General features: G+C 35.9%; 1 protein-coding gene across 1 annotated transcript in view; it reads left to right on the top strand.

The window, feature by feature from the left end:
* Hil (peptidase hillarin) overlaps window positions 1-27561 on the top strand; it is a 233271-nt gene that overhangs the window by 161019 nt on the left and 44691 nt on the right. Inside the window, exon 3 of the mRNA XM_069825515.1 lies at window positions 1040-1236. Coding sequence (XP_069681616.1) covers window positions 1040-1236 — 197 coding nt within the window. The remainder of the gene's footprint in view (window positions 1-1039; window positions 1237-27561) is intronic.

Below are 27561 nucleotides of genomic sequence, written 5' to 3'. Positions count from 1 at the left end.
TGTGTAGAAAATTTTGTTGGTTTTCGGGGTGTTTTTTCTTCGAGAATATCTTGAATTTCTTTAAGTTGATAATAGCCAGGGTATTTGGGAAGAATATTTGCTGTTTTCTCGATCACTTTATCTCCTACATTTCCTGGAACTGATGTTAAACTGGATATTGTTCTATCGAAATCTGCTAAAGACTGCGGTAAAGGAATACCAATTGCTAACTTGAGAGGCTCCCTATGAGGGCGACATCGTTACGTTCAAAATTCATAAACATAAATTAGTCATGTTTACAAGGTTACACACTTTTAAAAATGAGGGAAAGGCAAATAAACATACATAATATACAGTTTCCCTGCATAAATGTTAAAATATGATGTTTTTATAAATAAAGGCAAAATATGCACTTCTATGCACAATAAAAGTAATATCATTGTATTCAGAAATTTATGATTCGTGTAGATAATCACACAACGATAGAGAACAAATATGCAAATGCATGAACTTCCTCTCCCTAGTTATAACATTTTATTTTCCTAACTTTGGAAATCCTGGTAATTTTATACAGACATTAGAAAGACTCATATGATTACTTGTAAATATGACTATTTTTATGTTCAATTCTGAATATTACGTTAAACTTATCAGAATGACACTTATGGTTAACAGCACTATAAACTTCATTAAATCAAAGAATAAGCTCGTGAAATAGTGCCAGTAAATGCAGCTCGTAATTTTGAACTTCTCTAGATAAACCCTCCCCTCGTCACATAAAGTGACTCGCGCATTTATCGATAAGTTTAGAATCACTCGTGGCATTAGGTTTACATGTGATAATGGTGATTGCGACAATTAAGATGGTGGTAATAATAGACCCTACACATTGGTACACGCCTTCTTTGTAGTATTTATATCTCAGAATTAATTATTGTAGTCGATCAACCATTTTCACTTCATTATTATTATTATTATTATTATTATTATTATTATTATTATTATTATTATTATTTTGTTAAGGGTTGTCAAATAATGATCTATCTCCTCTGTTGTGCAGGACGAATGGGAGAAGGAACTGGAGCGGCTGACGAGCCGCTTCGAACGGGAACTGCAGACGAAGAAGAAGCGACCGGACGAGCAGAAGGTGATGACGCTGCGGCACCAGCAAGAGCGCGAGGACCTGGAGAAGAACATGACGATCCGCCGCGACAAGAAGAAGGAGTCCATCACCCGCAAGCTGCTCGAGCACGAGCGGTGAGTACGACTTCTCTCTCAAGTTCTTAGAACACATACAATTAGTAGCGGCACAGAGAACCTCCGTGATTATAAACGGCTGTAGCGCCTCTAACGGCAGTCGTGTGTACGTGAAAATGATGACACCAGAAAAAAATTGTACAGTGTATACCTCACAGACACACCATTTGTGCCCCCACTTGTCACACGCAGACATCAAGGCGATAAGTTATGCCCATTCACGCTACACGCGCTCCAACATACCTGGAAGGACTCAATGACACCGGATATTAGAGGTCTTCATGAGCCGAAATTCTTAGACTCGACCCGACCCGACCCGACACGACCCGACACGACCCAACCCGACCCGACCCGACCCGACCCGACCCGACACGACCCGACACGACCCGACCCGACCCGACCCGACACGACCCGACCCGACACGACCCGACCCGACCCGACCCGACACAACACGACCCGACACGACCCGACCCGACCCGACACGACACGACACAACCCGACCCGACACGACCCCACCCGACACGACCCTACACGACACGACCCGACCCGACACGACACGACCCGACACGATCCGACCCGACCCGACCCGACACGACACGACCCGACATGACACGAACCGACCCGACATGATAGGACCCGACCCGACCTGACACGACACGACCCGACCCGACCCGGTCCGTTCTGAACCACACCCGAACCCGACCCAAAACCTGAGATACCTTATTATTATCATTATCACCCGATCCCAAACCCGAAAACTAGCAGATAAAGCAGAAGCCACAGGGGTCAGGGACAGCTGCGAGAGACATGACTTTAGTAGGAGTTTGAGAAAGAATAATCTACCAATCTCGCAGGTAAAACAAATAATCAGTGATTTGTGTCTATGACAGAGTAGAGACAATACAAATGCCTCACGAAATACGAAGTCGAACCAAATACCTTACTATAATAATACCGGACAGCTAGCAGTTTTACGTGCTGCTACCTAGGCGGCCGGTGTGGTGATACTCGCGAAACAAGCTGTAATCAACTGCAATGTATATTGTTGCTGGGCTAGTTAATATTTTTATTATTTAATGCTGTGTTAAAATATCAGTGTTTATATGTGCTGTTTATAATTGCTACAAAATTATAGCATTACAAATTACTCCAAATCGCACTTTCGATTTCCGAGGGATCATAAAACGTGAGTTAACAACATTCTTCAGTAGGCCTAATTCCTTCGTCTTTATGTTGATAGAAAAATACAAATTAGCTTTTTTATTTAGACCTAATAAATGAATAGGAATTAAAATGTATAGGAAATTTGAAAGTTTTATCAAATTGAGTTTCATTGTTGTCCACATGCCTTTACTAATTATACAAGCATCAGATTTACTATCAATTTTATTTTTGCAGTTGTCAGCAATGCGTATATAAAGCATTATTGTAAATTCATTTCTATTATCAGAATTGGTTTTGTCTCACTAAACCAAAGAAAAAATATGTAACAATTAATTACGGAAAGCAATATGAATTATTATGCAATATTTCTCATAATATGCAGCTTTGATATAAGATAATAATTTTACATTAAATATTATTCAACATTTCTTAAGTGTTTCATATATTATTCCACATTAGTAACTCACGGTTTAAACAATAGTCCGAATCTCGCTATGTTAATTTGTATATGTGGACGTAATTTCATCCCTCTGCGCTAGATGTCAGGTCCGCGATATTTCGCACTCACGCCAATGCTACTAGATAAGATAAGATAATAACTGCCTCCCATTGGAGGTAGCCCAGAAGGACTCAATATACTTTCCTACATGAATTTTACAATATTAAATGTTTACATAAATTTTGTAGAAAGAAAATTAAAATAAACATATATGAATATAAAGTGAATAAAAAAAATTAAACAGAGTGAATATGATGACTCAGAATTTGGCAAGAGCGTTTCAAAACTGAAGTTATGATGTCAGCAGTAAGTGTCTGTGGTAGTTCAAAAGTCTTCCTGAAGTTTTCAAAGAACTTGGGAATCACACCACGAGCTCCAATAAGAGGACCAATCACCTCAATGTCTTCAAGCTGGTATTTTGCCTTGAAGTAATCAACTGTTGGCAGATAAATGTTGATCTTTTCTTGATTGACATCCTCCGGTTGGCTACTCCTCGTTTCAATCCTTATGGTAGGATCAATTATATATCCTTTCTTGGTAGTCTGGGAATACGCTATGATGTCAATACGTCTAGAGGAGCCATTAGTAGCAAGGCAAAAAACTTCCTCTTCTACTATCCAAGACTTTTTTCTTAAAGCAGTTGCAATTAAGGATCGAACATGATGGTGTCTGGCATTTCGGAGGAGTAAACCTCTGTTACACTGACCTTGGACGTGGGCAAGGGTTTCAGTCTCCGGGCAGCCATGTCTGCACCGGGATCCGTCCAAAGAGCGACCAGGTACTCCTCTAACTGCTGCTATATTGGCATTCATTTTGAAGCAGGTTACACATTCAGATGTAGATAGTCCAGACTTATTAAAATTCCAGGCGTTCGCTTTAGGTACTTGGCTGTACAATTCTACACCTCTGCCTCTTCCAGGCATTACTTTCCATGATTCGAATTCTGCATTTCTTAATTCCTCTCTTAATTTCCTAGTCACAGATTTACGAAGTTCAACTGGACAAGGGAGACTTAGACGTTGACAGGAAGAATTAAGTTCAGACATCAAAGGTCGCATACTATTTACATAAGGATTTTCATTTAATATTAAAGTGATGCAGATGTTGCAGTGTTGCAAGAACGCTTCCCACGATGCTCTGACTAGTCCCAAACCTCTGTAGTTTTTGCTTGCATATAACATACTAGTAGGTGTATCAGATGGCAACATAAGCATTTGTTTAACAGAACTACGGATTAACTTGTCAATATCTTCTAAGAATCATCATCATATCCCTCACGTATTAGACCCTACAGGATCTGTTACGGTCTCATGCCAGCGATTGACCTCCAGTTATTGGAAGATTATAGTAAGGTATTTGCCTTAAGTTAGAAAAACTTCATTTTTCACACTAGTTTATTAAACCGTGTCGGACTGTAAAGAAAACAACTATCGCAATGTCCATATTTTATATTTTGTACAATATTATAGTCTATTATTGCGAAATTTTAATTTTCCTACCAATTTTTTTCTATTGTTCTATTAAAATTATAGCATATAGCCTATCTTCTAAGAATGTTCCTGGTAACTGATGGATAGGAGCCATTTGCAATGGGTAGATCAATTTAGGCCATATATACTGGTTAACAATGTTGAGCTTTTGATCTGGACGGAGCATGGATGTGGATACTAAATTTTCCAAATCGTTTTTCAGACTTAACATAAATGCCTCCCGATCAAATGTTATTTCCTCATTGAATGATACACCCAAATATCTTACAGTTTCATCTTGTTTGATCCCTCTTATGGAGCAATCTTTATAAAGAATCAGATCCTCTTCACGTAATTTTCCTTTTACAATATTAATGGAAGTTGATTTATTTGGATTAATGTGTAATGCAATGCCTTCTAAAAGCTCCTTCACCATTAATACTTGGTCCTGAGCAGCTGAAATATCTTCCCTATGACTACTAAATCATCAGCAAAGGCAGCCATTGTTAGATTGTCTAAATTCTCAGAAACCTCAAAACCAAATTTATCACTGACTTGTTTCTCCGTAAGTTATTTTAGAATAAAATCTATTGACATATTAAAAATTAATAGGGATAAAGGTGATCCTTGGAAAACTCCTTTCTGCAATACAATTGGATCAGATATCTGATTGGAACTGTGAATCCGAGTAAAGTTCCCCACTACTAAAGATTGAACTAATTCTCGTAAAGATACTGGAATAGGTAGGGATTTCAGACAATTAGTTACGTGATCTAATCCAATAGAATCAAAGGCCTGTCGCACATCCAACATAACTATTGAGACATCCTTCTTCTCCTGCTTAGTTTTCTTGAGGCACCCATTAACTAATGCAGTATTAATAAATGTTCCTGGTTGCGATACAAATCCCCTTTGGTTTTCATTTAAGTTAACAAATTGTCGCAGTGTAGAATCAAGAACTCTTTCAATCAATCTTCGAATTACTGAACAAATAGAGATTGGCCTCCAGTTATTGGAAGATTATAGTAAGGTATTTGCCTTAAGTTAGAAAAACTTCACTTTTCACACTAGTTTATTAAACCGTGTCGGACTGTAAAGAAAACAACTATCGCAATGTCCATATTTTATATTTTGTACAATATTATAGTCTATTATTGCGAAATTTTAATTTTCCTACCAATTTTTTTCTATTGTTCTATTAAAATTATAGCATATAGCCTATTAACCTGTTGTATCCTATAGAACGCATTGCCAATTTAAGTGTTAACTACTTATTCGCGGAGAAAATGATTTGCGTTTCTTTAAGACCCGATCTTAGACCGAATCCGACAAGCCCTTGGGTAGAAAACTATAAATGAATTAATATTACAGGTATTCATTTGCCACAAAAATAGAGAAAACACAAATAATACAAACAAGAAGAAAAGAAAAAACGCTTCTCTCTCTCTCTCATTCTATTTCTATAGCTTTACGGTCCTTGGAGGGCCAGAGCCTGCCGAACAACAGAAGTCCATTCTTTCCTGTCCTAGTTCCAAATTCAAATCCCCATCTCTTTTTATGCCCTCCAAATTTTCCAACCACTTCTCCCTTGGTCTACTAATGCTCTTTTTTTCCTCTGAAATATTCTTTATATGTTTTACTTAATAAGGATCTCTGTTCACTCCTTTCAATGCGACTTAACTATCTTAGTCGTAAACTTTCAATTTCACCGATAATGTGAGGGTTTCCATACAGTTAATATAAATTCTTCATTGTTTCTAATCCCTGCTCTCAAATTTTAGCCCAAATATTCTGCTCAGTATCTTCCTTTCCCATGCAGCAATTCTCCTCTCATCATTCTTTAGCATATACGAAGTTTCGGATGCATAAGTCATTCATTATAGGCCTAATTATTGTTCTATAAATTTTCTTTTTACCTTTAGGAAAATAGTTCCTTCAGTTTTAAATAAGCAGTCTGAATCCAGTCCTGTTCCTTGATAAAAAAGAGTTTCAGAAAAGATTATCTATCTGATCCCAAAGTTTGTCGTTTAATTTAGAGCAGTGGTGGGCAAAATGAACGCAACCCACAAGACAAGATTTAAATGACAACTACGTACTGTGGGAGGGGTTGCACTCTACAGTGCAGTGACGGATTTACAGACAGTTGCGCCACTACACTCATATCTACCATATGTAATTAGAAGAGTTCATTCACGTGATATTTAATTAATCATTTTTCAAAGCAATTCCTTCGAAATTGGAATTTATATCGGTGCATGCTATTTTCAGTTGCGCAAGGATATGAGCATCGCTTAAGCGGGATCTGTGGCTGGACTTTATAAATTTCATTTTAGAAAACAGCTGTTCGCACTGGTAAGTTGATGAATACATACCGTCATTTCCCATAACTATGGTCCTGGAACACAACTTTGGTCCACGATACAACCATTCAAAGATCATTGCAGAAGTAACATAGACCGTTCGTAGATAGCTGCAGTGACTTGAATTCAAACTACAGTACAGAAAAAATATAGATAAACGAGGTGCTACGTTATGGAGTACAAAATTTGATTACTTGTATCGTGGACAATAGTTATATTCTACGATCATATTTATGGGAAATGACGGTACTCATTATTTTTAAAGTAAACTGTCTAAGCAGTGGATATGTAGTACTGGACATCTTTTTAAAAAATTTAACCCCCAGCAGACCCTTCACATTCTGATTTCAAGAGGCTATCATTCTGCAAATCCAGTACCTCTAACTGCAATTCTGGGACATTTTCAATTTAAACGTGAAAAGGAGTGGCAAAAATATTGAAATCTTTCTCCATCCTTTGAAAATCACTGAATCTGTGTTCTTTGAACTCGTATAACAGGTGATTTATTTTATTTATTTTATTTAAGTTCGCGTCCTGAATATTTGTAACTGATCCTAAACATGAGAAATGAAAGAACCGCCTTTCTTGTAAGTGTGATATCCTTTCGATTCATATGATTCTGCGAAATATATTGTATCACTAATGAAGCTCCGAAGTACAGCAATTCAGTATAATCCGCCACGTACACGCGCAGTATTTTCATGGAGTGGGGGAAGGGGAAGGTAGGGGGTAAGTTTGTTGCTTCGCTGAGATCTGACATCACTGCGGCAATGCCGCAGGAATGCCCGCCATTGATTTAGAGTCACCGTATATATATTGTGCGTAGGCTATACATAAATATTAAATAAAATACACTACGATGTTAAAGAAAATAGACTACATATTGTATCTTATTATCTTAATTCAAGTAAACTTAAAGAAGTTTCACGCAATCCTTGTGATTTCCTTAAATCTACTGTATTTGTTTTTAATTAAATCACTTTGGTTGAAAGCACCTCTTAAAGGAAATTACGGAATTAAGTCGAGATAATGAAATGTAGAGAGAAGCTATTAAATTAGATTATTTGTGCCCGTGATGTTAAAAACACGCTACAACATATTGACTTACAATGGTTCCTAACAGTGGAGATTCACTAGGAGCGGTATGTGAAGGACCTGAATAATTCCTCGAAGCAAATATTCCACTGACCTCAAAGCAACGCGTATAACTACACGTAAAAGCCACATATTTCGCCAGTAGTTCATTATCCACAACCTCTTGCTGTCGCTATGCGCTAGCAGCGCACGCCGTGCCTCTACGATGAAGTCATCGCATCGAGATTTACATGTGGCGGTTATTTCTCACAAGTGTGTCATCTTGCACAAACAAACTCGCGTATTTTTTTTCATACAGCTTTCAGAGATGTGGGTACGTAGTGAAAAAAGCGGCGCTGTTATGTGGTCAGTTTTTTTGTAGATTTTCGGGTTTTACATGACATTACTTTTTACAGTATCTCTGTTATTAGCCTAATATCTGTAAGCTTACATACTACACAAACTTATGGTGTATTGTATTGTATTTATTAACATTCCATGGTATTCATACATTGCTTACAGCTAGAATATGGAACAAGTCAAAAAACTTAATACTATTATAAAGTCTTAATTTATAGTCACAGTCAAGATGAAATATATACAGACGAGATTTACAATATAGGCTACTAGTACAACACAAAGTTTTAGTATCAATTTCATGAAGCGTCATTGAATGTCATGAATTCACCTACAGAATAGAAGGCGTGATAAATTAGGTACTTCTTTAATTTGGCCCTAAATAATTTTATGTTTTGAGTTTCATTTTTTATATCGATAGGGAGGCTATTAAAAAATTTTACTGCCAAATAACGCACTCCATTTTGGTAGCACGATAGACTAGCCGATGGAGTATGAAAGTCATTTTTTGACGTGTATTTATGCTATGAACTGTTGAATTAGTTACAAAGTTTTCACGACTACATAAGAGGAAGATTATTAATGAAAAGATATACTGAGAAGCCATGGGCATTATTTGTAGTTTTTTTAAAATAGTCCTACACGATTCCCTAGATTTGGCACCTACTATTATTCTAATTACTCTTTTTTGTAATAGAAATATACTGTTACTATCTGTGGAATTTCCCCAGAATATTATTCCAAAACTCATTACCGAGTGGAAGTATGCAAAGTATATTGTTTTTAAGATATTGATATTTACTATCTTTTACAAGCTGAATTTAGTTTGGGGGTAATTTCTTTAATATGATTTTTCCAATTTAACACATTATCGATTTTTAAGCCAAGAAATTTGGTTGTTGTTGTTTCTAATAGGGATCTATTGTTAATTATTGCGCTAGAAATTTGCGACGCTGAATTTGGACAGGATTTAAATTGAATTATGTTAGTTTTGTTACAATTTAATAACAATTTATTGACTGAGAACCAGTCACATATTTTGAAAAGAATTTCCTCTGTTGAAAGATTGGAATGTGTTGGAGTTATTGGCAGTAATTACTATACTTGTGTCATCTGCAAATAATATGGGATGACCTACATCTTTTATTAATTAAACTTGTTCACGTAAACCATCCTCGTCATCTTATTCTAACTATCATTATCTTTATATTTATAATTATATATTATGATTATATTATATATTATATATTATAATTACGCTCAAAGTATTCACCACCAACCTTACCATCTTTATCTCCATTACTCTTATCACAATCACCATCATATTCTAATCATCGCCTCATAAACATTACCATCATATTCACCTAATAATCATCTTCATCATATCATAATCATCTCCCTCATCATCACATCATAGTCACCTTCATCGTCACTTTATTATCTCCCTCATCATCATCTCATAATCATTTCTCTCATTATCTTCTCATAATCATCTCCCTCTTCGTCACCTAATAATCATTACCCTTTTCGCGCCATAATCATCTTCATCATCACATCATAAGCATACCACTCACAGTTTACCTCATAATAATAATAATAATAATAATAATAATAATAATAATAATAATAATAATAATAATAATAATGGCTTTATTTAACCTGGCAGAGTTAAGGCCGTAAGGCCTTCTCTTACACTCAACCAGGATTAAAACTTGCTTACATAGTTGAACATAAAACTGGATCAGAATTAAGTAATTACATACTGATACAATTTAGGTACATAATGAGAATCAAAAGAGGTAGCTACATAAAAATTTACCTCATAAAATAAAAATAAACATATTGGAATACATATTAATGTTGTTAGAATCAAATACGAATCACATAAAAACAGAAGCCGATAATTCAATAAAAAATATACACAGTAGAAATAAAAATAAACACATTAGTATACATATTAGTATTAGATTGCAATTAAGTAATCATCTCTCACATAGTCAACTCAAAATCAACTCCCTCATCATCTCATAATCAACTCCCACATCTTCATTTCATAATCATTTTCATCACATCATAATAATCTCTCCCATCGTCACTTCATTATCTCCCTCATAATCATCTCATAATCATTTTCCTCATTATCTTGTCATAATCATCTCCCTCGTCATCACCTAATAATCATCACCCTTTTGCACCATAATTATCTTCATCATCACATCATAATCATACCGCTCATAGTGTACCTCATCATCTCCCACATAGTCAACTCAAAATCATCTCCCTCATCGCCTCATAATTAACTCCCACATCGTCATTTAACAATCATCTCCTTCATCGTTCCTATTAATAATCTTCCTTATCATTTTATAATCATCATTATTATCACATAATCGTATCTCGTCACCTCATAATCTCGTCATAATCATACCTCTCATCATCACCTTATAATCATCTCTCATCAGCTTATAATCATCTCTCTCATGTCACCTAATAACGATCTCCCTTAACACCTCATAATCATACCATTCATCACCACCTTATAATCATCTCTCATCACACCTAATAATCATCTCCCTTTACATCTCACAAACACCTTTATCATCATCGACTTATAATCATATCTCTCACCGTCACCTCACTCACTCACTGTCACTTCATAATCATTGCCCTCATCGTCACTTAATAATCATATTCATCGCCTCATAATCATCTCCCTCATCATAAAAATCATCTCCCTTATCACCTGATAATCATCTTCACCAGCAAATCATAATCATACTTCTCTTCGTCACCTCATAACCATGCCACTCATCGTCAACTCATAATAATCTCCCTCATAATCATCTACATCATAATCATATCTCCCATCGTCATCTCACAATCATCTCCCTCATCGTCACCTAATAATAATCTTCATCATCACCACCGACACCCTAAAATCAACCTCACATCTTCACTTTAGTAATCAATCTCATCTTCATTACCTTCATCTGCACCAATCTTCCTCATATCATTCGCATCATAATTACCTCATAAACATCACTTTTCTCATACACATCATCGACCTCATCATGTCACCGTCGTCATATTCCAGGATCTGTTCTGCTTAAGCTCGAATTCTTGAACGAACCATATATACGATACTTTTGTTGACGTTCTATCAATCTCACGTTACGGGAATCTCGTCATGCTTCCTCTTATAAATATGTCAAGTATCGAAAAACTACTGTATAAACTTAGAAGAAGATTCTGTGAGAACTGTAGTGATGCACAAAGATGCGAAAAGGTTCATTGTAACGGGTACTGTTCTAATTAGCTGGAAATGGTACATGTCTATGCATCAGATTTCTCATGTCATGTGCACAGTGTTACACCGGGGTTCGATGTCTGACACGTCTGGTTGCGTGAGACTCTCTCAACCAGACTGAAGTGCATTCCAAAGACATGAACGTTAGCTTCATGACGAAATGGGAACGCCCTCTGAACAAATAAGATGCATGAAATCCACATTTTGTCACGGGCCCATGTCCCGCTCTGTTTCCGGCTAGAAGTCCAAAGGACCAAATAAGAAATTTCTCCCCTTCTATGTCGTGAATGCATTCTCTTAGTCTTACGGTCCTCCTGTTTTGTCTTAACGCGCTAATTGCTAATTGTCCGCTATTCTACCACATAATATGGAAGACCACCTACTTCGCAATGTCTGACCTTGATTAAAAATTAAGCATAATCAGAAGCGAAGAAGTTTCACTGGTTTGTTACAGATTAATAGTAATGATAATAATAATAATAATAATAATAATAATAATAATAATAATAATACACTCCAAGTCATGGGTTCGCTTTTATTTTCAAAAAGATCTAAAAATAATTCAGTATTACAGTACACCGTTACAAAATATATATAAAATTAAGTTTCTGTCGATCAATAGATATGTATATAATATATAATGATAATATTATCCCTTACTTAGCTGCAAATGCCATTAGGAAAGTCCAGGATAACAGAGAGGGTTTGGAATTGAACGGGTTACATCAGCTGCTTGTCTATGCGGATGAAGTGAATATGTTAGGAGAAAATCCACAAACGATTAGGGAAAACATGGAAATTTTACTGGAAGCAAGTAAAGAAATAGGTTTGGAAGTAAATCCCGAAAAGGCAAAGTATATGATTATGTCTCGTGACCAGAATATTGTACGAAATGGTAATATAAAAATTGGAAATTTATCTTTTTAAGAGGTGGAGAAGTTCAAATATCTTGGAGCAACAGTAACAAATATAAATGATACTCGGGGGGAAATTAAACACAGAATAAATGTGGGAAATGCGTGTTATTATTCGGTTGAGAAGCTTTTATCATCCAGTCTGCTGTCAAAAAATCTGAAAGTTAGAATTTATAAAACAGTTATATTACCGGTTGTTCTTTATGGTTGTGAAACTTGGACTCTTACTTTGAGAGAGGAACATAGGTTAAGGGTGTTTGAGAATAAGGTGCTTAGGAAAATATTTGGGGCTAAAAGGGATGAAGTTACAGGAGAATGGAGAAAGTTACACAACACAGAACTGCACGCATTGTATTCTTCACCTGATATAATTAGGAACATAAAATCCAGACGTATGAGATGGGCAGGGCATGTAGCACGTACGGGCGAATCCAGAAATGCATATAGAGTGTTAGTTTGGAGGCCGGAAGGAAAAAGACCTTTAGGTAGACCGAGACGTAGATGGGAAGGTAATATTAAAATGAATTTGAGGGAGGTGGGATGTGATGATAGAGAATGGATTAATCTTGCTCAGGATAGGGACCAATGGCGGACTTAAGTGAGGGCGGCAATGAACGTCCGGGTTTCTTAAAAGCCAATAAGTAAGTAAGTAAGTAAGTAAGTAAGTAAGTAAGTAAGTAAGTAAGTAAGTTAACAGCAAATGAGCAATATACGCTAGAGATGTAAATTTTTGTGACGTTTTATATATTCGATTTCCTAACCGTTTCAAATGCAAATCATTTTACCTTTTAGTGTGTTTTCCAAATTATATATGTATAATACGCTTTGTCGAACCTGGCTACCTTTTCATAAAGGAAGCTTAATTAATTAATATAATACAGTAAGATCCTGATATAACATAGCTGCCAGAGGACATAATTTACCTCTGAGTTGCACCTTATCTGCGGTATATCGAAAAGTAACATATAGGCCTACACTATACTGTGTCAAAGGACAGAATCGAAGAACAGAGAAAAAGGAATACGACAAAATGCACTACTAGGACTACGAATTTTTACGTCATCAAACACTGCAATGAAGAAAGTTGCCATTTATACACATTTACTTCTATGAAACAAAATTCAATTATTAGCTGCTGTACGTTGATAAAAGTTAAGGACTTAAACTATATTGTATGTCTGTAGCAATTTGAAGTAGAATCTCATGTAATTATTGTATGTACACACCTAGATCATATATGTAACAGATATGTCGAGCTTATAGGCTTTGAGGTTAACAACTTTTGTCAGGTTTACTACGCTGCCATCTAGTTGTTACATAAGGAGTCACGTCATAATTCGCATTTGAATTGCATTAGCGACTGTGCTGCCATCTCGTGTTCGGTTACGGCGGACAGGTGGCGATCCTGGCGGTTGTTCTCTTCAAAGTGCTGCCGATTTTAACGTAGCGAGGAGTTATCTGTTACATATATGATCTAGGGTACACATCACGCGTACGCGGAAGGCAAAACTATTCTCACCTAGGGAGCGAAAGAACTTCACTGATAAGTAAGACTTTCTGGAGACAGTATATTTTCCATTTCGTTCTAATCAAATCTGCTGTAGGCGTATACCGGACTTTTACTGTAAATAACAGTGCCAAATCGTTGGTGTTTTTCTTATATAAAATGAACTAATAGAGAAAATTCAGCATAATTGCCTCGTAATAATAAATCTTGCTACCTACCCGATGTGTATTCTTATTGTCAAATACAATAAATGACTTGATTACTTGTTACAGTTGTTGTTTAATTAACTGTACGAAGACAGGTTTGAACCTCATAAGCAGGGAACGGATTTATATGGACTAAAAATATATGAAATATGTAAATGTATATGTAGTTATTTTTACCAAAATATGGAATTAAATATGGATTTTTACCAAAATATGGAATTAAATATGGACTTAAAATTATAAAAAAAATGACTATGTACGTTAAATATTGGTACATTTTAATCAAACTAAACAAAAAATATAATGGACGTACCTTATCTTCCAATGTAGTTTCAACAAAACACAATTTTTATTGTCTGTTACCATAACAATAGGTTACAAACATTTCTTTCAAGTGCTGAAAAGTGAATCTTCTTCTATTGTCTCTGAGGATAGATTTATACTGACTAAAAGAGCGTTCGACATCACAAGAAGTAACTGGTACATAATTCAATTTCACAATGTCTGCTGGGGATAAGTCCAAGTTAATCTTCACTGTTGATTCACCACTCATCACAGCAACAACCTTTTGTAGTTCTTCATATCCAGGGTTTTTTGAAAGTACAGTGTCCACCTTAGCTCTTACTGCATCTGCAACTTTACCTCTACCACGATTCAGTTGTTCCACAGTACTATTTATAATTTCAAAACTTTCAGATAGTGAAAGGTGCCTATTTTGGAGACTTTTGAGCGTTTTTATGATGCATGAAAATGTATGCTGAATGTGAGCTAAGTCATTCTTCACACTTATGTCACAGGTAACTGTTTTCGCAGTATCAATTGAGACTGCATCTTCAGAGTCCAATGCAAGGAGAACATTGTTAATAGAGTCTATATGTTCGGCATAATATTCAACTGCTTCTAGCCATGTACCCCATCTAGTTAAAATTGGCTTTGGTGGCAATGGAATTTCAGGGTACATTTCTTTCAACACGTTAACTCTACTGGGAGCTTTGAGAAATACTTTTTTCACTGATGAAATCAACAAATCTACTTTAGGGAAATTGTCTCTGACCACTTCTGCCACACGATGAAATGCATGCGCCACACAAGTAAAATGAGTCAATTTAGGATATACAACAGATAATGCTTGTCCAGCTTTGACCATATAAGGGGCAGCATCGCTAATAAAGAATAACACATTATCGTACATAATACCCTTTGGCCACAGGATACCCATAGCTTCGTTGAACAGTTTAACTATAGTTTTGTTATTGCACTTTTCTAGAACATCACAATGTAAAAGAATTCGTTCAGAATATTGTTCACTTAACAAACCGATAACTACATTACCAACAAGTCTACCTTCTTTGTCGGGAGTCTCATCAATGGAAACCCAAATTGAACTATCTTTAATTTCATCTCTTATCTTCTGTATTGTCTCATCGTAGATGGATGGAGCATACGTCTTCCTAAGTGTTGACTCATCCGGGATTGTATGTTGAGTATATTTTTCAAGGAATTCCCTGAAGACCTTATTCTTTAGTTTGTAGAGAGGAATATCAGCAGAGATGAGAGAACGGCACAGGTCGATGTTAAACTCAGATCTTACATTCGATGTTGTTGGTTGTGTTAAAAACAATTGTCTCTGCTTGGAATTTAGTTGTTTGTTGGCCTGATGTTTACTAGTTGTAATGTGTTGTTGCACCAGGAACTTTTGTGTAGATGATACTGCACACTGACACAAATTACAAAATAATATTTTATTGTCAGTTGATAAACCATCTTCTTTAAATTCTGAAATGTAACTTGTTAGTTTTGATTTTAAATTGACTGAATGACGTACTTTTGGCATATTTACCGTCTTTATAGTATGATTTACAAAACTGAACCTATGTGTACTCTGACTGGCATTTAACTGTTGAGCTGCACAACTGAAGTCTGTTAAAAATTTTAAATTAAATTAATACAGTTTTGTAACTTACTTTCCCATTGTTGATAGAACTGCTAATTTTCAAATAACTCTGATGTTAAAGGGATTACTGAACATGTGTTTAAATCTCTATTGTTGAAATGTATTTTTAAAAGTTAATGGAATTTTGTTTTGTTTTATTGTTAAACCTAATATAATATGGACTGTTTTATATGAAATATGGAAAATATATGGAAATTAACGAAAATATGTACTAAACTCTAAAATATGGAAAAATATGGAAAATAAAAGTAGGATTTTTCAACCCTACACATTGTGAAACATAAAGATAATGCAAAATATAAATTATATTACCTTTATAAGTAAATATGTATTTACATATAAATCCTTTCCCTGCTCATAAGTGACATCAATAAGGTATCACTCATGCGGCAACTAAGTCAAGTGATAATTGGGTAGGATGGCCAGTTCCGTTTCCTCTCCATTGCATACATTGCTTTTTACAAGCAAAACACATTAAGGGAACTGTGCCTATTATCGCACATGCGCCTAATATCGCACCCCATGGTTTATGAGCTCAGAACAGGCATAAGACCCTGAATGGAATAGCAACTTATTCAATTCAATTAAAAGGAGTGTTAGCGCCCGCAGATGGATTGCTGCGAGCTTCAATACATACTACACGCCTTGAGTCAGGAATTGGCAATGGGAAAATATTTGTAGTTTGTCTTATAGGAGATGGTTATACAGCCAACGGCAAGGCGCAAAACTTTTATACACTTAGTTTGATTTGGTTAGTCGTGTAATATTTTTATTCAGTTAAAGATATATTGTAAACGGTTTATTTTTACTGAGACAAACTATTTTGTATCGTGTATGTTATTTGCCCAATATCGCACACTTATTGTTTTCCTATTATCGCACAGTGCGATATTAGGACGATGTTACTGCAAACTAATATAATCGTATAATTAATCTGGTAATTCGAAAATTCTTTAAAAATTGTCATTGTAGATGAGTCCAAAATGTCGTAAGCTGTGGAAAGAGGGGGTTATGAAGGCTGTAATCATATCAGTTAGGAACAAAGTCATGGGATTGCAACGTGCTTCCAATACTTCCCAACTATACTTTAAAAGATAAAGTCAATAACAAAGAGGAGTGTGTAGATAATCTAGTGAGCACGAAACTTGGTATAAAACCTGTACTTCCATTTGAACTGGAAGATTCTTTGGTTTCATATTGCTTAGAAATGGAGTAGCGATTTTATGGTTTATCTGCAAAGGACTTAAAAGCTATGGCTTTTCAGTTAGCATCTAGGAATGGTCTGAACCACCCATTTTCGAAGAACGATGAAGCCGCAGGACGGAAATGGCTGCACAGTTTCTTGAGAAGACACCAGGAATTGAGTCTCCGGAAATCACAAAGCACGCCTATGGCAAGGATCAGAGGTTTCAATCAGGAGAACGTAATTGGTTTTTTTTTTACATTTATGAACCATTGATGGACATTGTCAACCATTCACCAAACAGACTGTACAACTGTGACGAGACAGACTTGACAGTTATTCAACACAAAGGCAACAAACTAGTTAGTCTGAAAAGTAAGAGGCAGGTTGGATCTGTATCTTCAGCAGAGAGGGGGTCTTTAGTGACTGGAGTGACATAAATGAGTGCAGCTGGCCATTTCCTGCCACCGTTTTTGGTTTTTCCTAGTGTCAACATGAAAGCCAAACTTCTGGATGCAGCACCAAATGGTAGCTTAGCGGTCTGTCACAAATCTGGCTGGATTCAGAATGAAAGTTTTGTTCAATGGTGCCGTCACGTTCTCAGCAATGTGAAGCCTACGAAAGATGACCCAGTAATTCTAGTGTTAGATGGACATTATTCCCACACTAGAAATGTTGAACTCCTTGAACTATCACGTGTTAATGGTGCTCATATTGTGTGCTTACCTCCACATTGCACGCATAAGATGCAACTCTTGGGTTGGGATTCATGCTACCTTTCAAAACTTACTATGCTCAAGCAATTGAACAGTGGCTCAAACAAAATGCAGGCAGAGTAGTGACTTACTACCAGGTTGGTATGCTATTGGGAGAAGCTTTCAATTAAACTGTTGCTGTAGCTACAAATGGCTTCAGAAAAACTGGTGTGTATCCTTGCAAACCGCCATATCTTCAGCGACTTCAAGAAGTTTCTCCTAATACCCATGAAGCAAGTGATCATTCATCTGAACCTTTACCAAATAGATTAGATTATGCCAACACTTCCCAACCTCGGCCAGGCTCTAGCAGTATCAACGAGCCAAAAACTCCACAAAATTAGTCAAGAGGCAAACTCTATCTTTTGTTACACCTGCTGACATTTCACCAATTCCTAAAATAACTTACAACAAAAAAGTCCAACTGATAGAGGACGTAAAAGTGGTTCTGCTGCTCTACTAAAAAGTTCACAATATAAAAACGAATTGGCTGATGATTTTAAGAGGAAATTACTCACAAATAAGGAGACATATGAACGAAAAGGCGTTCAAAAGAAGCAGACTGATAAAGTACCTACTCAGAGGAAGAGACAGAAAAAACAAAGTCAGGTATCTTCAGATTCAGAAGACGAAGAGTTGGATGAGCCAGTATACATCTCCACTGATAATTGAGATAGCGAAAATGATGCAGAATGTCCTAATTGCAACGGGAAGTTTTCTTTTGACAAGAGGGGAGAAAAATGGATCGTATGCACTAAATGTGGAATTTAGTGCCATGAAGAGTGTTCTGGGGATAATGACTACAAAATTTTCATTGTGTTATTGTTTGGAAAGTTAGATTTAGTTCTCTAAATATCTGGATTATGTTTAATTAACAAACATTGTATAGTTTGAAAATCAAGCTTTCAGGTATAACTCCCTGTAAATTTATTTGAATAATCTCGAGGGAAAAATTGTTTCGGGGATGGATATCGAACCCGGGACCTTTGGTACGTTAAACCAAAGATCCCGGGTTCGATACCCGGCCCCGGAACAACTTTTCCCTCGAAATTATTCATTCTATACCTTGATAGCTGAATATGTAGTTATTTACTCTCAAACGCAATGTATCAGAAAATCTTATAATTTCCGTTTTGTATTCGTATGGTATTAAAAACATGTTTTGTGCTTAAATACAACAGATGTATAATAAATATGTAATAAAATTTGTTTCTATACAATAAACTTAACATTTGTCCTATATATTTTTCACAAAATGAGGGGTGCAATTTTTCTTTTGTACTTGAAAAAAAAAAAAGTAAAATAAAAGTAATTTTTAAATTTGACCTCACTGATGTAAGTATAATAAACCCGTATTAAGAATCCGTATTTATTTCAAATTTATGTAATATATTAATACTTGAAATACTACTTTTTCAAAATGGGTGCGATATTAGGCACAGTTCCTTAAGTAAAAAATGTTACTTATAGGAAAAAGGCGTATATAATGTGCATATTGGATCTGTATGAACTCATAATTGGAAAATAAAATAAACATAAAGAGAAACAACTTACTAAAAATAAAATTTGAGGGTTCAATTATGTCAAGAACTTTCAAACGCCTTTTTATCAGAAGTAATATTTTTGACTAAACTGACGATATTACGCTAGTCATATTTTAGTATGTAAACAATTGTTCTTCGTCTGAAACGTCACTAGGGCTCGGGTTTTTATGTGCTAAAATTCAGGAAAATATGTGAGAAGAAAGGAAAATATTTAATTATGTTTCAATTACAGTATTTTACGTGGTCACACGCTTAGGCATCCCGCCTAGGACTTGCGCTACGGAATGCGCGCTGGTTCGAATCCTCATGGGGGAAGAAATTTTCTCATGAAATTTAGGCCAGTGTATGGGACCGGTGCCCACCCAGCATCGTGATGCACTTGGGGAGCTACAATAGGTAGCGAAAATCCGGTTTCGCAAACCAGCTATAACGGCTGGGGGGGATCATCGTGCTAACCACACGATACCTCCATTCTGGTTGGATAATCGTCCACCTCTGCTTCGGCATGTGGAAGTGAGGCCAACAGCCGGCTGACCAGGGTTCTTCAAAGGGCTGTAGCGCCGTGGATTTATTTTACGTATAAATTATGTTGTCTCATCAACTGCTGAAGAATTACAGTACACAATGAGATTCATTCTCAAGTTGTCCATCACAAATAACTGACGATTATCGCGGAACACTGGGAAAAAGAGCGCCTTGGCCTTTGAGAAACAACATGAACTCCCTAAAGGCATGTTCTTGATTGAAAACGAAAACAGAGGCAGCTGATGTTTATGAAATTATAATTGTTTCCTAAATCAGCGTTATGATAACTTACAAGGCACTCCTAAATGACACATCAGTGTTTATGTGTAGTTATAGTAGAGTTTTTAGTGGTAACGTTCTTATCGCTTGTGGTGAGAGAGCAGACTACAGTTCCACAGGTCCACAGAAAGGCAATTCCGAGAAACAGTTGCCAGCTGTTACGTCTAAGCAACTGCACTGAAAATTCGAGTAATGATTAATCTGAAATGGGACTTTTGTCGAAAATTATTTGGTTAAAACTTGATTTTTATGTGTGTTTTATATGAATGTTTGTAAATATGTAGACTATTTATATAAAAAATCAGAATATGTTTTTATGTGAAACAAAATTTAAAATATATGCTCAGGTGACTTTGTCCGAAACTTAAAACACAATTACGAGTTTCTATTACACTGCAAATAGAATATTTATTTACCTAAGAATCCTAGCTCTACACATACCGTCAAGTGAAATGTAGCTACTGCCTGATAATAGATGTACATATCAACCAGATCGGTTAAGGCGCTTGCCTGCCGGTCTGAATTTGCACTCGGACGCGGGTTCGATCCCCGTTTGGGCTGATTACCTGGTTGATTTTTTCCGAGGTTTTCTCTAACCGTAAGGTGAATGCCAGGTAATCCATAGCGAATCCTCGGCCTCACCTCGCCAAATACATCTAGCTATCACCAATCTCATCGACGCTAAATAACCTCGTAGTTGATACAGCGTCGTTAAATAGCCAACTAAAAAAAAAGCCAGAACCTCAATCAGAGGTAAACATGTTACAGTAAGAAACAAATTCTATGTTGTTTGGGTAAAGGGAGATAAGCCATAAAAATGAGTTTGGAGATAAATGAAAATTAAACTTGGAACCTTTATTGCAAATAATTTTCTATACAAATAAAACACTTCAACTGCTAATATTCTTTTGATTTTTACACACTCGCTTGTATAATTTAACTTGTGTGTTCATCTGAGGAACAAAATTCCATCTGCACCAAAAAATGACTTATCCCCCTTTACCCGAACACTTACTTACTTACTTACTTACTTACTTACTTACTTACTTACTTACTGGCTTTTAAGGAACCCGGATGTTCATTGCCGCCCTCACATAAGCCCGCCATTGGTCCCTATCCTGAGCAAGATTAATCCAGTCTCTACCATCATATCCCACCTCCCTCAAATCCATTTTAATATTATCTTCCCACCTACGTCTCGGCCTCCCTAAAGGTCTTTTTCCCTCCGGCCTCCCAACTAGCACTCTATATGCATTTCTGGATTAGCCCATACGTGCTACATGCCCTGCCCATCTCAAACGTCTGGATTTAATGTTCCTAATTATGTCAGATGAAGAATACAATGCGTGCAGCTCTGCGTTGTGTAACTTTCTCCATTCTCCTGTAACTTCATCCCTCTTAGCCCCAAATATTTTCCTAAGAACCTTATTCTCAAACATCCTTAATCTCTGTTCCTCGCTCAAAGTGAGAGTCCAAGTTTCACAACCATACAGAACAACCGGTAATATAACTGTTTTATAAATTCTAACTTTCAGATTTTTTTAACAGAAGACTAGATGACAAAAGCTTCTCAACCGAATAATAACACGCATTTCCCATATTTAATTCAGTATTGATTCTAAAGACAAAATGAGTTTCATTTATTCTCGTGATACGTGCACTGGTCATCGGAATAACGTCATTTGGATATAAGAGCTAGTTGGCAAAATAAGGTGTTAAAAAATAAGTAGTTGAATAATTATCAGGCGGAATTTAGAACTAACCGCAAATTTGATTCTAGCTTCTCCGACATTTGAATAGCATGGAAATGAAACACCTGGATGTTTCTGCATACTCATCAATGCAAATAAAATGATTCCTTCTAAATTCGAAAGCTGCAAGAATCCATTTCCCGGAAAGAAACACACGGAATGCGTGGTACATGCTTTCAGTATGCAGTCCAGCTTGCTTCTAGTTCCCATGACCATCGCTGCACTGTCGAAGCGGAAACATAAAACCTAGCGGTAGAATCCAGTAATGACATGCTTAAAACTACCTTGAAATTTGCCTTGATATGTTAGTGTGTGCAAGTAAGGCGCTTTCACGGAAAACATGCTGGTACGATCCCCCCTCGCAGTCGATGGTAATGCTGCGTGGAAATCATTTTCGTGTGTTCGAAGTCTCCCTAGGGGTCGGATATGTAATTCATTGTCAATGTAATGTCCTGTGTTAACTTACATGAAGATTAGAGATCCATCAAGTTACTGGAGCCCTGCCCTGGGGTCGTCTGTTGTCAGAGGAAAAGTGTGAAAGAGGCCAAAGTTCAAGACAACAGCAGTAAACCCCTGCGGTGACTGTGTGGTCAGATATTCGACCTACCGCACAGGCGGTCACGGTTTGAGTCTTGGTCTTGAAAAATCCATATTGACACTGTAGCGGACAACATCGCAGTTGGTGTCTTTTTCTCGAGATTCTCCCGTTTCCCCATGTTAGACATCAACATCATTCCGTCCAATCTCCATTCCGTTCAGTGGCGGCCCGTTAGGCATTCTGGTGATGATGCCAAAAATGAAAATAGGTTGTACGCAAATCACCCTAGTGAAAGCGATAATCACAGCTCACGTTTACATTATGTTAAATAAAACACATAAATTAAACCAGCTATTTTACCAGGTGTACAGTTAATAATGCAACTACGTAGTACCAGTTACAATAACATTTCCGAAACTAATAACGAAATTTACAGATACAGATAATGCAAAACTTTCACAGCATTGTTAGTCAAATACAAATAACTTTTATAATTAGTAAATTTACTGGCAAAAACACACGAGATAAACAGTGATATAGATAATAAATGAACACGTTTGCACTTCATTTTAACAGGCCGATGAATCCAAGACAGCAGCCTGAATAACATATGTTCATGTTCTGCACAGATCTCATGTAAAAGCATCAGTACTAGCAACAGTGTAGCGATATTTAGTTGCCGCGAAATAAAACATATATTACACAACATTAATAAATAGTGTTACATAATATGAAAAAAATATTTATGTTTCTAAAAAGAACCATGACTATCTCTGCATTTAATATAAGGTTAAATGGATAATAATTTACACATTCCAATACAAGTTGGGTGCATAAGTTTTGAATTGGGAACATTACATTAAGATTTGGCGCGGATCTTTAACTTGTGTTTTCGTGCAAGTCTGAGCTTGATGGTTCCCTGCCTAACGTCTCCAACAATCCTGCCATCTAGCGAAATTTCTGCATTACTACGTTCTAGCGGGCGGAATGTTAACTACTGAGTCAGATTGAATTCGGCTCAAAGTATGCCATAAGAAACGCATATAAACTAGAATCAGTAGGCTTTTGTACAGTGTTATATGGAGGCAGACAGTGCCACACCGAACTGGCTCCAACGTTCGGAGAAACGCTGCAAGAGTGCGTCCGGATCTGTGAGCGCACTCGTTTAGATAGAATACGAATAAAATATGTATAAATAAACTATTACAACTGCTTTTTAGGATATTATTTTCTGTTTCTTTCATTGGTGGTGCCATGGCACACTGGCACTAACCCAAAAGCCGCCCCTGATTCCGTTATCATTCAACAGCATTCCCCGAATGCCGCGCGGGTAGACGTCGCACGGAGGGGACTGGTCTAGGGACGAGTGAGGTTGCTCTGTTCGAAACCTGGATACTCGGCTAGCTTTAGCTTGCACTAAACGACATTTCATACAAGTTGAGAGGATGCGAAAGCATTTCTTTCCCCTTCTACTTGCCCTGAGTTCGTCAGTAACAGGGCGGTAGCTGTTACCTCTTATACCTGCACCCCCCCCCAAGTTGTACACACAAGAAAATAAAATCTTAAATAAAGTACATAAGTGAATATAAAATATAGTGACACAGATGTTTGACAATTACATGGTTGAGTATATTTTAGTGTCGTTCTTAAATATTTTCAACTAATATTTATAGTAAAGAATGTTAGTTTGTATTATAAAGTCGGGGGGGGGGGGAGTAACACAGTGCAGATTGTCCCATTGTATGTGTTGTAGAGTAGCAACTAGCAGTGGAGAAAACATTTATCTTCTGCCCTCAGTAGCTTTTTAATTTTCCAGTTGATATAAACAGCAATAGAATGAAATAAAAACGCTTAGTATAAACTTTCGAAATATAGATTATCAGTAAACATTTTCAATAATATAATTTTTCACTATGTTCAAAGTCAATTAGTCGAACGTTAGTAAGATGGATAGTAGCGTCTTCCCCTTCACTGATGGTTGAGAGTGTGAGTAGAGGGGAAGGCCCATCAACCAAACTGAAATGAGGATTAGGTTCAGCGGCGAACTTCTGCCTAGGCAAACAAGGCAACTGTTTAGGGCCCAACTTTGGAGGGGGTCTGCCAGGGAAATTAATAATAATAGTAATAATAATAATAATAATAATAATAATAATAATAATAATAATAATGCTTAAACTGATCAGGGAGAAAAAAAGCACGTATGGGCGAACCCAGAAATGGATATTGAGTGTTCGTTGGGAGACCGGAGGGAAAAAGATCTTTGGGGAGGCCGAGACGTAAATGGGAGGATAATATTAAAATGGATTTGGAGGAGGTGGAATATGATGATAAAGACTGGATTAATCTTGCGCAGGATAGGGACCGATGGCGGGCTTATTGAGGGCGGCGATGAACCTGCGGGCTCCTTAAAAACCATTTGTAAGATTAAGTACGGGTCCTAATGAAAACGTACCGGCGCCATGATAGTGTGATTATTATTATTATTATTATTATTATTATTATTATTATTATTATTATTATTATTATTATTATTATTCATTTTCAAATACAATTACTTTTATCTCATTATGCTATGTAGTTTAGTCATCCATTTTATACCGTCCATTTATTGTCATTATTGTCGTTGTATTATAATCTTGTATATCTTTGTAATACTATTTTATATGATTCCATTCTTCATTTATGATTCCATTATTTCATTTGTAATTATCATTTTAATTAATTGCCATTAATTTAATTATTTCTTTGTACTTTTATTGTAAATTATTGCTAATGTTTTTGTTACATTGTTTGTGCTGAACTGTAATTGGCCTCTGGCTGTTGTACAGCACATTAAATATAAATAAATTATTATTATTATTATTATTATTATTATTATTATTATTATTATTATTATTATTATTTGAATATGCATCTGTAGTATGGAACTCCATTACTTCCACTGACTCGGCTAAGCTAGAGAATATTCAAAGAAAATTTATTTCCCTGTGTTCTTATAGATTTTCATCTAATTCTGATGATTATAATTATGAGATTAACTACAAATGTTTTAATTGCTGTAGTTTATTTGCCAGACGTCAAGATCTTGATTATTTATTTTTTTATAAAGTTCTTAAGGGTGATATTGATTGTGAATCTTTCCTGAGCAATATCAGTCTTCGTATTCCTGCTAAGCGTTTAAGATATCATAAATTGTTTTATAATAGGAATTCTAAATCTCTCTCTCCGGTCTGCAGGTGTATAAAATATGCTAATTTGCATGGATCTAACTTGGATCCATTTAATGTGTAGTATATACGTTGGAGTTTTATATCAGTTTCATTTATGTCTTTTGTTTAAATATGTATTTTAATATTATTCTCGCTAGCTTTTACATAATTTTGTTATTTATTCATTTACATGATTCCATCCTTTCATTTTCAAATACAATCACTTTTAATTGTCATTATGCTATGTAGTTTAGTCATCCATTTTATTCCGTCCATTCAATGTCATTATTGTCGTTGTATTATAATATTCTCGTCATCTTGTAGGGTAAATTAGGGTCTATTGGACAGTCGGGCATGTTGGAGACTTTGTACTATAACGTGTTACCTCGCCACTTGTGGGCACCACATTCTGCTAGAAGTCAATGACGGAAGTAGCCACGAGTGGGGCTACTTCAGTCATTGACTTCTAGCAGAATGTGGTGCCCACAAGTGGCGAGGTAATACGTTAAAGTACAAAGTGTCCAACATGCCCGACTGTCCAACAGACCCTAATTTATCCTATATTGTAATTTATATCATTGCTGATGTTTTTGTTATATTCTTTGTGCTGAACTGTAATTGGCCACTGGCTATTGTACGGCACATTAAATATAAATAAATAAAATAAATAATAATAATAATAATAATAATAATTATTATTATTATTATTATTATTATTATTATTATTATTATTATTATTATTATTATTATAGATGCATGTATGAATAAACAATTTTCTTTGAGTCTGTATCATTAGCATCTTTAAATTCTATTGCCAGAGAAGTTTTAAGATCTGTTCCAGCGTCCTGTTTGCCTTGTCCATTAAGACCACCTCTTGTAACAGATGTTACCACGATTATTGAGGAGTGTTAAGTATAGATATCTTAACTTTCTCCTTTCTCCAGTCAACTCAATCTTCGTTTGACCAAATCTTCTCTCAACAACTTACAAGCACCCTCAGCCTCTTATTCTCTAAATGAAAGGTAAAGTCCCAAAACATGAAAACGAAATTAGTCTCTTTAATTCCATCCTTGAATAATTAGGATAGACGTAATGCTTTTTTTTTTTACTGAGTGCAGGGTCAATTGTATGCCAACAACTCACAGAGTTGCGCAACCTACGTTTGAGTGTAAGGAACCAGTTCACCAAATCATTTAATTTTTTTAACGTGGAATGATTTTCTGCGTACCATTAGAGAAACATCGTAACAAGGATTACAGCATTGCCCCTGAGTTGCGTCGATACCGCCCACAATGTCTTCTTCAGTTGAGCTTCATTTGTTCATTCATGGCCCAGGTTGTGATTCTACTATAACATAGATCAAATGGAATGCGCATCCTATTCTTATTACGTTGACTGATCCACCATCATTTGTTTTTATATTTTAAGAGCTTATGTGCATCGCAGTATTATCTGAAAGAAACATCCCAGCCATCTGCGGTGTCGTCTGTTAATATAGGCAAATCCAACAACAACAAAAACGTATCAATTTTATTTATTTATTTACTTATTTATTTTTTCATTCATTCATTTATTCCTTTATTTACTTATTTGTTTAATTATTTATTTATTCATTCATTTACTATTATGTTTTATTTATTTATTTACTTTATTTATTTATTTGTATATTTATTTATTTATTTTTCAGTCATTCATTTATTCATTTAATTACTTATTTATTTTTCATTCAT

Source organism: Periplaneta americana, chromosome 5, assembly GCF_040183065.1.
Source record: "Periplaneta americana isolate PAMFEO1 chromosome 5, P.americana_PAMFEO1_priV1, whole genome shotgun sequence".
NCBI classification, from domain to species: Eukaryota; Metazoa; Arthropoda; class Insecta; order Blattodea; family Blattidae; genus Periplaneta; species Periplaneta americana.
The sequence above is the reverse complement of the archived record's forward strand: the minus strand, read 5'-3'. Positions and strand labels throughout refer to the sequence as shown.